The 15,790-nt window shown below is 42.5% G+C and overlaps 1 protein-coding gene and 1 long non-coding RNA gene across 2 annotated transcripts in view; both read left to right on the top strand.

Moving 5' to 3' along the window:
- The first annotated feature begins 5,973 nt into the window (after positions 1-5,973).
- LOC122364023 lies at positions 5,974-6,537 on the top strand. Its single transcript, XR_006253473.1, has 3 exons — positions 5,974-6,019; positions 6,255-6,299; positions 6,493-6,537. It is a non-coding gene; the product is annotated as an uncharacterized LOC122364023 (long non-coding RNA).
- Positions 6,538-10,759: 4,222 nt separating this feature from the next.
- Positions 10,760-15,790, top strand: part of LOC122364742 — a 50,714-nt gene continuing 45,683 nt past the window's right edge. Inside the window, exons 1-5 of the mRNA XM_043335434.1 lie at positions 10,760-10,800; positions 10,994-11,038; positions 11,308-11,352; positions 11,967-12,011; positions 15,190-15,234. Of these exons, the coding sequence (XP_043191369.1) occupies positions 15,228-15,234 (7 nt within the window). The 5' untranslated portion in view covers positions 10,760-10,800; positions 10,994-11,038; positions 11,308-11,352; positions 11,967-12,011; positions 15,190-15,227. The remainder of the gene's footprint in view (positions 10,801-10,993; positions 11,039-11,307; positions 11,353-11,966; positions 12,012-15,189; positions 15,235-15,790) is intronic.

Consider the following 15,790-nt stretch of genomic DNA (forward strand, 5'->3'; position numbering starts at 1 on the left):
GGCTCTTTTTATCAAGGGCCGAATGGCTGAGGGTTTCTACGCCCCTCCGCTACATGTAAGACGCTGAAAAGAAATGCCTAAATAGGTGAGGGTTAAATATCGATTGCTTTTTAAGTGCCGAAGCCCGAAACACTTTAATTTACTTCGATAGCAGTTTTTAAGACCAACGAGCTCGAATAATATAACTTCTTGAACAATGTAAGCAACACATAAAATGAATCGTGAGAGAAGCGGCACAAGATTAATTGAACTATGAGACACTTAATCAAAAACGGCATAGATTAGAAACTGCACCTAACTTGCACTGGTTTTTAAACCTTTTCGTTGCAGACTTGTAGATTAAATTTTAGGATTGATTTCAGCTGATGCTCAAATGGAGCTATTCATTCGTTCATTCATGCGACCATCCAATTCCATTCATAAAAGAAGCCAGTGACAAAATTGTTCATTTTAGATAAGTGTGAAATACAAACTCAATAAAAGTTTAATGATACGGCAAATTTGACAGCTTTTATAATGAACAGACAAATAACTCTAACGAATCAAGGTTGCGAGCCCCAAATAGGGGAAAGTGAGCCTGAGCCAAGGGGCAAGTTTAGCCACCCCATGTTTCTCAGCTCCTATGGCGCTGATTGACTCGAGCTTCCATGTGCCGTTCGCTTACGATGCTGTAGTCTTTCACGTGAGACGGCAACGTTCTCACGCTCAGCACCCGGTAACATGTGGTATCGCCCCTGATAACTAAGACATGTTTTGCCTTTAAAATGAGATGGTTGTTATCTGCGGTGCATGGTTATTTTCCTTAGCGGGTGTCATTAATCGAAAATGGCCACGGGTCGGGCAAGATGAGCCATTTTCACCTGGGGGAAGATGAGCCGGATAAGCCATTGTTGTCTCCGCTGTCGAAAACCAAACTGAGCTGCGCTTGTATCTGCTGAATAAAAATGGTAGGAAATTGTTTTTCTTTGTTGATTACACAAGTTGTAAGTGATTTGCAGATTTTCTGAAGGATAAAATGATTTCTTTCGTGATAGAAAATTGACGAGTTATTGGAAGGCTTAAAACAGTCACTTTTTGATGGAGGAAAAAAACTTTGCCATAAGTATGTATGCCATGGAGTAAATAAAAGAGCCCACTCTTCGCCGCGCGCGGGAAAAGAAGAGGTTCGCTTTTTCCATCCATGCTCAACTTTCCCCACGACGTGTCTCAACTTACCCCGCCCATGGGGTAAGATGAGCAACGTGCAAGATGATTTTTGACGTAGCCTTTCAGTACAAAAATAAGCGGTATGAAACATTTCTGGCCACCATTACATGTGCAATGACCACTCTGTCCGTCCAACTCGTAAACGCATAAAAATGATCAGTAAGTTAGCCTGTAGCTTACGAAAAACAAAAGCGGCTCAACTTACCTCATTCTTCCCTACGTTACACAATTGAGGGCATTTTTTTAGGCCATCACAGTATTTGTCAACAATGGTTGTTTGGGGGGGGGGCTGGAGAGGGTGGTTACTGGCTCATAAACTGTCCCCCCCCCCAAATAAAAGAAAACGAAACCGATCATCCGCGAAAAGAACTATTGAGCTCGAACCAAGGTGACGAATCGATTTATAGGTATGCAGGATGACTAACGATGCCACTTTTTGACTTCTTGTGTCAAATAAATTCCATCATCTGGATAGCACGTCAACATTCTATTTGACATTTTACAACAAACGTATACTATTTGGCGCGACTAGCCTCATAAACGTTCTGAAACTAAAACCGTTTCTTCACAATTAACTTGGACCACGTCATCCCAGCTTATGCACGACAAAAATAAAATAATGCTTCAGGATCACTGGCCTGAATTCGAATGCTTAAAGTTTACTCAAAACCGGTGTGGCTGAGGCACTCTTCGCTACATCTCGTGACGGCCACCATTGTGTTTCATTTTTCGGTAAGCTATAAGTTAATAAGGAAAGGATTGGTGAGTGGGTTGAAAATAGCCCCCCTGAACCCCCCCCCCCCCTCCTTCTTCTGGAAACATAAGTAATCGAAAGATCTGGCGATGGTTTATCCACCTCCTCTGCCGCCGCGCTGCGAGGCCTCGATTCGTTCGGTAGGTGGCTTCCTGAGCGGTCCTTCCCGGAGGCAAGGTGAAAGGTCATGGCCTGTATCAGAAATTTATACGTTGCTGAATATGTTTTATAGTTCTTCCAAGGCTTTGCACACCGTTTTATTATATCGGATAAACATTGCACTTTCTTGTCAATCAATACATTTAAAGAAAACTTGATCATAATCTTATACTGCGGCAATTGTAGTTCTGCTTACGGTTGCCTCTTTATGATACGGGCCACCACCACCTCCACTGCGCTGGAGCTCTGGCGTTCTACCCCTCCCCGCTACGGACCGGCCCTCGGGCTAGGTGTGTTAGTACTGAGCGCAAACCTGTAGTAGTCACGTGACTTTCATTCACGTAGCGGGAATGGAAGCTATAGGCGATACCAAGGACGGGCTCTGGGGAGGCAACCGGCGCGGAAAAATAGCACGATTGTAGTTTTGGAAAAATATCTGTTGCGGTAAGAGGAATTATACAAAACATACGTGCTAGGAGCAAACATGTGTTATTCCTCCATACTTTGCGCTACATTTCCTTTCTCCAATGGCCAGCACTTACCAAATAATAGCGCAATTCTAAATTGGTAATATATGTGTACAGTAGCAACTGCGGGTCCCTGTACGACCCGCGCCGCTGTTTCGCCCCTGATGAAACTAGAGCCTCGCGGAAAAAAACGAGCGTGTGTGCCGTTACGAGACGCAGCAACTGGTATCCGATTTTAAGGTCTCTGGTTAACCTGTGACCTCTGAGGTCAGGTCAAGTGGCCCAAGGCACGGATTCGTTTTTTATTAATAACTTCGCGAAAAAATGCCACAGAGCCGCAATTTTGGCATCATCGTGTTCGCCTCGCTCAGGTGCGTCGAATGGTATACTTTTTCTTCGGCTGAAGTCAACTTAAGGTGTTGACCTCGGGTCAAGGTCAGGTTAGAGCCCCCCAGATCACGAAGTTGGTCGAAGGAGGTCATGTTGCATATCATTCGATTCGGCAGGTCTTCCTGAGTCCATTGGTGGCTTTCCCGACTCGCTAGCTCAATTTGATCGGGAGTTATTGACGAAAAACTCTTATTAACCTAGTGACGTCATAAATGACGTCACGTAAGGCCAATAATGCAAAAGTGAAGCATCGGATCTTGCAAAGAGTGCATGAAATCACGATTCCGTGTGCTTGAGATAGTTAATTAGGCTGGAGCCTGTTCGGCCGCGCCGCCCCCGACCTTGGTCAGGTCACGCCGGGCGGCCGACTAGACATGTTCAAAGCTGAATTGACGGCAAATAGGCAAAAAGTGGCAGCTGAAACTTGCTCGCTTATGTTCAGAAATGTGCGGAGAGTTCAGCCATGCCCTATTCGTCATATCCATTTTTATCCATTTTGACATTTTCCAACTTCTTTATGAAATACTATCGTGAGAACGATACACATGCAAGGCTCCTGTTCTAACTCATTAAACTCAGAAACCATTCATTGAAAAGCTACCATGATAGGAGAAACAGCTTCATCATGAATTGTGCTATCCGGTGATATGCTATTTTCTCATATATCTTCTCGAAGCTTCCGTAAAATTTACATTGAAAACTGGACATATTTCTCAGTACCATAGCCCGATTTCAGGAACCGGAGCGTGGGTCTACTTTCGGCAGGGATACAAGTCCTCAAATGATAAAGTGACTTAAAGATAAGGTTCTATCCGATAACTTTGGACAATTTCCTACCCATTGATAGGTATAAATAACAGTTTATTGAAAGTCGGGTTTTTGATTAAATTCGCGCTAATCTGGTATTCGGCAAGACGGTGCGCTCGGCCGCTACGGGCCGAGGAAATCGGTCCTCGCCTGAGGGCAGGACGGAGGTCATGGAGGGAGCGCGGGGTCAGCCAGGTATCGTCTGGTCCTGAGCGGTTGCCCCTCCTTCCCCTCCCTTCCCCTCTCCGACCCTCCCTACCTCGGTGGCGGATTCCGCCAAGTTACCGATTCGCCTACGGTGGGAGAGCCAAACCAGGGGACATACTTTTTAGACACACCGTACATGTTACAACATACCCCACCCGGCTCTGATACAACATGTACCTCGCCGCCATCTTGGAAAAAACATCCTCGTGCTCAAAAACAGCGGACAGCTGGAGAAATCCATTTTCACTCACGCAGCCTTAGAACCTACCCTCACCACCGCTACGGAGATCATTCAAATTCGTGCACATCTAAATGCCCAAAACACACATTTTCTTGCAACTTATTTTTTTTAGAATGACATTAAAAAAACATAAAATCGGCTCTCACCTCGAGACGCGTCCACCCAGCCACACGACAGAACAGGGAAAGATGGCGCCCGGAAAACCTCGTCGGCTGGTCGTGTCACGAGCGCCATCCATTGGATAAGTTTGGCACAATTAGCCCTGATACAACTTGGACATGATACAACTCTCCCCGCTCCGCCCTATAACAGTTTAATATCATGATGGAAAGGGTGATCAATGATCATGGTACCTAGGATGATGATGGGAAAGGTCGTATAGTTTTCACATATGACCCGCCATTTTATTGGAGTGTCATGATTTTTTTTCAAACATTCTATAAGGATATGTTTGTCATAATTTATCTTTACCCAACCGGCCCGTAGAAGTGTCCATCAACACACTTGTGTCCACGAGTCTGTGATTGATGTCGTATCGTTTTATAGATTCGGAGCCCAAACCTCAGGAGGCTATCGAGAAAACGCCGGGTTAGTACATACATGTTAAGTTGTACATGATATTGTAATTGCATGTAGTTAAAAAGGATATGTCGGATGCTAATTTTCTCTAACGTGGGTAGAGTTGTTAACCCGGCAGTTGCTGGGGTATTTCGCCACCCACCGTTTGCTGGGGGGGGGGGGGGCGTTAAACGCCCCCAGCCGATAGCTCGAGAACCAATAGGCGCAGCGAAACGCACGAGGCGGCAAACGAAAGAACGCGACGAGACGCTTCAGATGAGTACTTTAAAGTTGAATTTTGAGGTCACAGGTCGGGTCAAGGTCAGGTCAAACACCTGAAATCGGGCTTTCAGTAGCATGGACTTCAGGACTTCGCAATGGGCGCCTCTCGTCATAAACTCTGTCAAAATGGTGCACAATCCATCATATAAGGCCTACAAGAGTGCCAGCTCCATGTAGGGGTCAGTCAAGCATAGGTCAGGGTCAAGGTCAGGTCAACCGGGTAGGCACATATCCCCGAAAATCAAAACTGATATTCGCAGCCTGTGACACATGTTTTATGGGTAATTTGGAGCGTAGAACACGATGGTCACATCCATTTTATTATATGTGTACGTGTTTGGCCCAAAAAGTTCAATTTAAGAAATGCATGTATCATGGTCGTGAAGTAGTCACGAGAAATTGCCAAGATTCAGTTCAAGATTTTGTAAAATGCGGAACGATAATCAATAATCGAAGATAGCCATTTGATCGTTCATGGTATTGGCAGTCTAATGGCGTTTACGGCATGTCTGTATATCTATTCTGTGATTTTATATGATTTTTTGAACATACATATGCCGTTTTTGGTCGAAAACTCAGAAATCATGACGTCACTAAAACCTCGATATCTCAAAAATTTTCCGACCGATTTTTTTGAAACTTTGTCACAACAAACTTCGATCAATTCCCTATAGGTACCCAAATTTTGGCTATGCTATGGCCCAGCGAAAAAAAGTGGGGGCGTTAAACGCCCCCCCCCCCCCAGCAACTCGCGGGTTAAGTCTTATTTGTTTTTCATTTTCCTCATCGCACAGCTGGGGGCTTCCATCTTTTTGTGTGATTGGATTGATTTAATTAGTAAATCATGACTTGTTTTTAGAATATATTCATGGCTTGGAACTGATGCTATGATTTTTTTTTTAGATTCTGAGCCCAAACCTGAAAAAGTAACCATCGAGAGAAAGCCAGGTGAGACCCTTCCTAGATCATATGTGACTTGAAATAGGGACAGTCCTTGAGTCTTAGGAACAGTAAACTTATGGGATGTAACAAGCTAACCAATCGAATGAGAAATTAAAGTACCTGAAGTTTGCAAATGTCTTGTCGGTGTATATTTCATATTCTGTTGTAAAAAGAATCAACATTCAGGAATAAAACAAACGTATCAATATCACTAAATACGAAAACATTTTTTTCTTTCCAGAACCTGAGACTGAAACCAGAACAGTCATCATCGAGAAAAAGCCAGGTGAGTTCCATTGGGTGGTTGTATTTCGTTTAAAAATTCAAAAACTTTTAAGAAAAAACTAATTTTTGGGTAGTATACTTAGCCTTCATCATGCTGTGAAAGTCTCTCTCATTGTTATCCTAACCAGAAGTTTACACCAATACATATCCGTGCACGAACATGTGACTTGGATGACGTCTTTATTTTTTTATAGAGCCTGAGTCCAAGCCAGAAGAAGTCGTTATCAACAAACAGCCAGGTCAGTAAACCACTGCACATTGAGGCGAGCAGGGGCGGAGTTTCCTATTCAGTTGGTGGGGCGGCTGCCCCACGAACTTGCCATTTTTTCCCCACCAATGAGCGCTTTGCCCCACCAACTTTAGCTAACGTGTAGGAGAGTATCGCTTTGCAAATCAAATTTTTTCGCATTCAGGAGCTTGGAATGTCTGTTAATGCAAAATATTATACCCGTAGGGATAGGAATTGACGCAGTTTGGCACTTAATGCAAGTTGACAATCGGGCATTGTAGAGTACTCAGGCAGTGGAGCGAGCCGTCCGGCTCCTAACTTAGGCAGCATACGCTGTTGTTATTAAGAGAGCAGTGAGCACGTCTCAGTTACATCATGTGTGCCGTCAGGACGCAATGCAGCGCTCTCATGCCGGCGTTTGAATCAATTATCGAAGTGTGATTTTCTGTCCTAGAACGGTAAGGTGGCTGGCTACATTGCATTCAAAAATGATCATACGGTTTGGACTGATTTTATCTGTCTGCAAAACTTAATTTAACTGATAAACATATATCAAAGTTAAGCATCTCGCTGTTTTCTTGGCGAAATCACATAGCTTCCGGAGCAACTTAGTATATGGATCGAATGGGTACAACTCACCTAGTGTCAAATAAGGAACACCAGACACTTAGGAACACCAAAGAACACCATATACCCGACGTGGCAGCGGCAATATACCCTGGCAGCGGCTGCGTCAGCTTTTAACGGTCGGAAAGCCGTCAAAACCAATGTTATGCCAAACTCGCTCAATAGATGGCGCTGGTTTCGTTGCGCTCAGATCGCCGATGCTAATCGCTATTCTGAGCACGATTCTGCCACTGGGGTTTCCAAACTTTGTGAAGAGGTGGGGGTAAGCATGTAGAACTAGGAAAGTGGTAAATATAGTATCTTTCTCGATTTTTTCCTACTTAATTTTGCAAACAACGAGAAAAATTAGCAAAAGTGGTCTCGAAAAACCGTGGACGGCGCGCCCAGTTCCTTTTCAAAAATTCGCAAAAAATATGTTTTAACCGTTTTATGGATCAGCCCGTAGGAAAATCGCTCTTCACTTGAAAACTTTTTTCATCGACCCGCCCTATTATTGAGGTCAAACTGAGGTCATGTTCGAGCAAAAATGAGCAAAAAAACATGCAATCTTGAAACGCTCACCAAATCTACAGTTATCAAGCAATTTCAAAGTTCTTTATATGATCTAGTAGACAAGAAACGGCGCTGCAAAACTGCTATCTCGGATTTTCAAAATTTTGGGTTTTTGATCCAAAAAAATTCAAAAAACTGATTTTTTTTAAGAAAAAAACTAAAAAAAATCCAAAATTTTTCCGAATTTCGAAAAACCGGAATATATGTGATAGTCACTGCGCTCTTCTATATACATACCAAATTTCAGATCGATATCTCGTTTTTTGGCCAAGTTATAGCGAAAAAACTGTTCAAAAATGATGACGTCAAATTTTTGAACTCAATTTTTAGCGATTCTAGACCTTGTACGGCAAAACAAAGACCACCATTGAACTCCCCGTGACGAGCTGCATCGATTCGATACCCATTTTATGCAAAATATCAACTTTGAAATTTGACCTAATTTGACCTGACCTTGACCTGACCTTGACCTGACCTTGACCTGACCTTGACCTGACCTTGACCTGACCTTGACCAAAACGTCATCTAAGCTGGCCCCAAAGGCTGCCTGACCCACATAATCGCATTTGTCATGTAAAATGGACCATAAAACATGTATCACACGACACTTTCATATTGTGACCCCCCAGTGACCTGACCTCTGTGACCTGACCTGGTATCAGTGACCTCAACTAGCAAAATATGTGTTTGAAGAACATTGCCCCATCGATGATTTCCAATGAAATGCATTTTACTCGATTTTACAACGCATTTCTTGAAATGCCTGTAAACGGTGAAAATTGGACCTTTGACCTGACCTGTGACGTCATCGGTTTGACCTAGGTCAATAAAATTGGGTCACAAGGTAAGACTGATAGGACTGATAGGACTATCAAACACCGTTTGCCGCTTGTCGCTAGGTTGCGTGGTTCTCGAGATCTTAGGGGGGGGGCAAAATGCCCCCCCCCCCCCCCCAACGGGGCGCGTTGCTCGGCAGAGCCCAACGGGGCGCGGATTAACCTCATTATCATCCAAATCCACAACTTTTCAGTTTGAACCCTACCAATGTCCGTGCATAAGTTTGTGATTCAAAAGACGTCTTTTTATGTCTTTTTTATATAATCTGAGCCCAAGCCCGGAGAAGTCGTTATCAACAAACAGCCAGGTTAGCAAAAACACTGCACATTGAGCGTGAAATTTTATACCGTACAACACAGACACAAGTCACATGATAATGCTACCTGCATAAGGAAGATGTTCGCTGAATATCAAATAAATGCATTTCGTATATGATTAACCCTATTCCTGGCGGGCTCCGCCGGGACAAGAAACTGGCGGGGGGAGGGGGCCGATTCGGCCCCCCTTCAGATCTCAAAAACTACACATCGCAGCGACAAACGGTAAAGGGCATCGGATACGCACGGTCAAGATCTACAATTTTTACTAAGGTCATTTTCAGGTCAGGTCAAAGATGACGTCACAGGGATCGAAAAAGTCAAAATGGCGGCGCTAGATATGGAGAGAGTTTTTCTCCAATAACTTTCGAATTAGTCAAGATAGGAACAAACTAAGGGCATCATCGTGATCCTCTCGTCAATCCGCATCGAATGATATATATGTTGACCTCGAAAGGTCAAGGTCAAAGGTTGACCTCAGGTCACGTGACCTCGAGGTCATCATGTATATCATTCGATGCGTCTTGACGAGCTGAACACAATGAGACGATCCACGCGTCTGTATCTTGTTCCTGTACGGAGTTATTGGCCAAAAACCTTTGGTGACCTTTGATGACGTCACATGACCTCACAGCTGCCCAACAGCAAAACAGACCTCAAGGTAGTGAAGGTTGATCGTATATGAAGTCATGTATGGTATATGGGGCCATTCCGACCGGTTTTAGTGGTAAAAACAGGGAGTTGAGTTTTCCCTCATTGACTTATAATGGGGAGGTCGCGAAACTGACCTGACCTTAGGTCACCGATATCAAAATTCCGAGATATACAAATTGCACATACTGGTACCCTAACTAAAGCCTGAAGAGAAGAAATTGATCGGTCAAAAACTCTAGCTCTGGCGTGATTGCAAACTTTTCTGAGGTAGGGTCACCAAACCGCCTCTGGTGACCTGACCTGAGGTCAGATCAACTCAAAATTTTCAGACATGTTGCGTAGAAGCCTTTTAGGAAAAGTCAGAAAATTTGAGCTTCCTAGCTCAACGCGTTTGGGAGAAATAACCAAAAAACCTCAGGGGGGGGGCTCCTGAGGCCCCCCCGCCAGGAATAGGGTTTTAACACTTTCAGATCCCTTGCATTGCACTAACTTCTAAAGTTTTCCATTAGAGAGGTGAGATGTTACTATGTGTTAAATTTAATGGATTTCCATCTGATAAATATAACTTGTTTTTACAGATTCTGATCCCAAAACTGAGGACGCCGCCATCGAGAGAAAGCCGGGTAAGGACATGTCTCTTGGTTGTTGTCTTTTAGCTTAAGGAGGCTATCAAGAAAAAGCCAGTTTAGCACATGTGAGATGCACATTACATTATAATTGCATGGAGTAGAGTAAGATATGTCCAATGAGCATGTGAGCATGTGGTCTGAAATAGGGAGAATCGTATAGTCTAAAAAGCCCTTTGTGCATTTTTCTATTATACCTGCAGTTGATTGTCTGCGTGTGTTTATGATAACATTTATTACATCGAAGTTAATGCCTAGTTTTTTATGTTTTTTCACGGTTACTCATAGAATATGTTTTTTTAAAGGTCCTGAGCCCAGACCTGAGAAAGTAACTATCGTGAGAAATCCAGGTGAGACCCTGTACAGTGTTCAAGTGTTATACATTCTTGCCAATGGTATGAATGTTAGAATAAAATGCCTAACGTTCATGAAACGGTAAACTTTTGGGGATAATTACAGGCTGACCAAAATCATGATAAATTCAAAAGCCTGATATTTTCAAGAACTTTTATTTCCTTGATGTATTTTAAACTTATCTAAACAAAGAAGCAATGCTGAAAAATAAAAGAAACTTATCAAAATCACCTTTAATGTGACTAAACTGCCTTTTCCTAGAGTCTGAGACTAAAACCAAAACAGCCATCGTGGAGAAAAAGCCAGGTAAGTTCCAATACGTTGCCCTATTTCGTTGAAGTTTGCAGCACCTTTCAAGTGATTTTTTTTTGAGTGGCACAATTATCCCTTCTCATGATATGGATGTTCCTCTCATTATCATCCAAATCAGAACTCATAACCCCACCAGTGTCCGTGCATGAACATGTGATTGATATGACATATTTTCATCTTTTTATAGAATCTGAGCCCAAACCAGAAGAAGTCGCTATCAACAAACAGCCAGGTTAGTAAAAAAAAAAAAACACTGCATATTGAGCATGACAATGTTTTCCGTACAACATGTGCACAGTGCACGTGATTATGTCACCTGAATAGGGAAGGTGTTTGTTGAGTGTTTATGCGTTTCATATAATCATGTGCACAATAACATTTACGATTATGACATTTTTCAATCCCTTTCAGTGCATTTTGTTCTAAACTTTCTAATCAGAAGTGTGAGATGCAGCTACCCAATTTACTGGATTTTCGCCTGATAAATTTAACTTTTTACAGATTCTGAGCCAAATACTGAGAAAGTCACCATCGAGAGGAAACCAGGTAAGGACATGTCCTTGGTTGTCTTCTTTTCCATTTATTTGCTAGCTTCTCCGACTGATCTAGTTACTTTGTGTTTTATATTGCTACTTACCATAAATACAGTGAGAAATTGTATGAAACAGTAAATCATCAGATTCAGTTCCATTTGATTTATGACTATTTGGCAATACATCACTCATGACTATATCAATATTTTAGTGGTTAGTATTCGTCGGCGTCCTTTCTTCATAAATACATAAATGGCAATGATCAACCGGCTATTGATAAAGCAGTCTCGAGCTGCATCGATAGAAAGCCAAGATATAACACCATAACTCTTTGTATTGATGTAACACTTTGTGAATCACCATTCTTTGATGAAATAATGAAAAAGATGGTACATTTCTATCATACTCGTATGATCTGCCATTTTATTGGAGGCACATGATTATGTTTTATAACATTACGCAAGTACATACTTTTCATCATTATTTAAAATTTAAATGATCATTCTCCAGCAGCACGTAGAAGTCTATCTCTATATCTTCATACATAAGTACATAATAAGTCTTTCTAACCTATACCTACATGGGTACTGTCCACGAGCCTGTGATTGATGTCGCATCGTTTTATAGATTCGGAGACCAAGCCTAAGGAGGTGGCAATCGAGAAAACGCCAGGTTAGTACAACCTGCATGGCGTTGCATTGTATATAGTGGAGTATAGGATGTGCCCAAATGACCATTTCCCCTAAAATAGGGAGAGTCGATGAGACTTAACCCGCGCGGGGCTGGGGTCTCCAGCCGAACGCGCGGGGCTGGGGGGGGGGGGTAAATTTTACCCCCCCTGTTATCTCCCGAACTAATGGTCCGATTTGGAAAATTCAAACGCCAATCGAAAGCTCTCATCACGAACTACTAAAAACATGTACTTAATTTAAAGTTTGAGGTCAAGGTCAAGGTCAGGTCAAGGGTACAAATTGCAAGTTTCTACAGTATCGGCCTTGCACCGTAGTTGCCGAAGAATGGAGTCATGGACTGAGACTGATCGCCCAAAACGTGTTCTTAGGCTACCAAGACAATATTCGTTGCATACAATATCATTCAGAGGTCAAGGTCAAGGTCAGGTCAGGTCAGGTCAGGTCACCAAAAAACAAAATATAGAAAAGGGCATGTGCGACACATGTTTTATGGGTCATTTTACTTATAGAATTCAATAGGCACACTCAATAAGTGATATGGACCACCTCTGGATGAATTTCAGGTCGAGGTCAGGTCAAGGTCAGGTCAAGTGAGGTCAAATTTTGAAGTTGGTTGTTAAGGCCTAAAAAGGTGTCTATCTGATGCAGTTTTTCATGGCGAATCGAATGGTGCTATTTTTGTTTCCGTACGAGGTCTAGAACTTCCAAAAAAGTCATTTTTCAAAAATTTTGTGTGTCGTGACATCATAAAATTTTGAATAACTCCCACATTTTTGAACCGATTCTTCTAAAATTTGGTATGTAGGTGCACATAGACCACTTCTCTGACATATATTCCGGTTTTTTCGATAGACTCAAAATTTTGGATTTTATAATGATTTTCCCAAAAAAATCAGTTTTTTGAAAAAATTTAGGCCAAAATCCAAAATTTTCAAAAAACCGAGATAGCCATTTGATAGACAACGTAAAATTACGTATAACCTTTTTTGTTACGTCTTGATTCCTTTAAAAATGAAGATGTTAGCGGCGTTTGAACTTTTGCCGTTTTTGAGGCGTAAATGGCGAACATGACGTCACTAAAACGTCAATTTCTCAAAAAATTTCCGACGGATTTCGCTCAAATTTTCAGGGAACGTGTAAAATTGATGTAAGAAAAGGTACTGAAAGTTTGGCGGCGCTGCGCGCCGCCGTTTTTGAGATATCGCAAAAATTCGCGAGGGGGGGTAAAATTTACCCCCCCCCAGCCCCGCGCGGGTTAACCCTATTAGTGGCAGGCTCCTGGCTATTAGTGGCAGGGGGGGGGGCTGTTTACGACCCCCCTTGATATCTCGAGATCTAACGGGCTGAGTTTCAAAATTCAAACGGCGTTCGATTTCGCTGAACGTGATCTACATTTCTAAAAAATAAAAATTAAAAAATGTCAATAGGGGGGGGGGTAGAGGGGGGTAAAAACGGGCAAATTGCAGATACATTTTAGACTGTTTATCACGGCCAGGTTTCTGAACCAATCTTAACGCAACTTTTGCCGATCGATAGAGAATGAACCAGGAATTCACATTGATCCTAAAAATATGCATTTTCAAAAATCATAGGCGGATACAGATCATTGAGATTGGGGGTACACAAAAAGTATAGTAAATAAGGTTTTTGTTGGTACTGTTTGTAAAAAGGGTGGTAATGGTCTTGTTATGTTACAATTTTCTTATGAGAGAACGACTACAACTGTATTGGTCATGCATAGGCGGTGTCAGGGCACCTATGTTGGGAGGTAAAACATAACCCCCCTTTTTGGACGCCTGGATCCGCCTGTTATAGCAAAAACGTGTCAAAAGAGGATGCACAATAACTTTGTATATGTTATCACATGATACCTTTCATTCACTGTTCGTAAAACTGGTGCAGCATCGTGATCTTCGCCCAAATGACTCGCTTCACGAATAGGACCCCCAATTCCCAGTGCTCTGGAGCCGCCCCTGGTAAAGTTATGAACTTGAAATTTTCAGGGAATGTGCCCAATTTAGTTTTAGGAAAAGTCAGAAAATTTCAGCATCGTAGCTTCAGCAGTTTCGGAGATATTCCCGAAATACCTGAGGGGTGGATGAAAACAACCCCCCTGCCACTAATAGGGTTAACCCTCGCCCGCACATGGGGGGTTGCCACCCCCCAGGTAGCTTTTCTGTTCTGCACTGAACATTTGTAAAGCTAGAAGCCTGATTTTTCGTATAGCTGCTCCCTCCTCTATCCTTTCTCAGCGTTCACTAAAAATTTCAAGTTTCTGTAGTTTCTTGTTTCGGAGATATGGCCTTGTTTTTTTCAGGTCATGTCATGACTCAAATGACCAAAACTCAATATCTTGCGTTAGCTATGGGTCTTGTGAGTTTTTGACACCTTGATTTCGGTATGTTTTTGCTAGTCCCACCTATCATGGAACATGTTATTCGACGATGTGCAGATGTCAAGGTCAGGGTTATGGTCAACCTAGGTCATCTAAAAACATTGCATTTGAGGCTTGCTGAATTTACTTTTCGTGAGGTTTTTTTGACTGTATTTTTGGTAAAAGCTCCTCAGATCATGATCTCATGTAACAGGGACACACAAACCAATCGGTGCACACATCAGTATACACACAGACACACACAGACATACAGATGCATATCATTGACCTTGATCTAGCTTGAGCTGAAATGACCACAACCGGTAAAAACCTAGTCAGATAGTGTGACAAAGAGCTGTTCTAGCTGGCCTGGCATCACAACTTGGCAGCGCCATCGGTAATATGGGCACCGCACGTGATATTCCAACGGTGGCCCCAAACAGCAACATTTTTAGCTTGACCTGACCTGGAAGGTCAATGTTTGACATAATGAGGTAAAATTGGGTACCATTGGATTCGTCTCTTCCCATAAAATCTGTTGGTCTTTGCCGCGAAGCTCTATCTCCAGCAGGAACGAAATGGCGCGGGGGGTGGTAGCCCCCCATGTGCGTTCTATAGGTGGGAAAATGGCATGTGCGGGCGAAGGTTAAATACCTTTTGTGCATTTTCCTTCGTCGCACAGCTCAAAATCAGCACGATTTTATGATCAACCTTATTTTAGTAAAAGTACCTCCTCAGTTATTAGTCATATTCATGATTTTGAACTGATGCTATCTGTTTTTAGATTCTGAGCCCAAGCCTGAGAAAGTGACCATCGAGAAAATGCCAGGTGAGACCCTGTATAGTATATGAATACTGTATGGGATGGCGGGCAATAGTAAAAATTATCCCGATGTAACGTCATTGTAGTCCTAGCGTGAAGACCGAAACATGCTTTATTGCCCGAGGCGTAGCCGAGGACTATAAAGCAACAAACAAGCGATAGCTTGTTGAGGCATGTTTCTTATCGCCTCAATATTTTTCGGACTGCCCCTTCTCCTCATAGCATTCGTTTTATTACATGGCCAGCTCAAACTCGCTAATAAATGTCGCTAAATTTGTTGTCGCTAGGAAGAAAAAAAATGGCGGGTTAGTATTACGCGTTGTCCTGGTATCATTAAGAAAAATAAAAACCCCTTAGAAGAAAATTGAATGAGAGAATAGGCGCAACAGTCAAAATCACCGCACACCCAGTTCACATACCTACGAGTCACGTAAAATGCACACTTCCTTGTTAATAGTGCTGAATATTTGAGCATAGTTTCTGACTTGAATGTAACCCTATATGGGAATAAGAAGATGCTAACGAAAGTATTGAGAACTTCAATGCCCGAAATTTTCAAGAA

The sequence above is a fragment of the Amphibalanus amphitrite genome, unplaced genomic scaffold, assembly GCF_019059575.1.
Source record: "Amphibalanus amphitrite isolate SeventyFive unplaced genomic scaffold, NRLGWU_Aamphi_draft 000027F_arrow, whole genome shotgun sequence".
In the NCBI taxonomy this organism is placed as follows: Eukaryota; Metazoa; Arthropoda; class Thecostraca; order Balanomorpha; family Balanidae; genus Amphibalanus; species Amphibalanus amphitrite.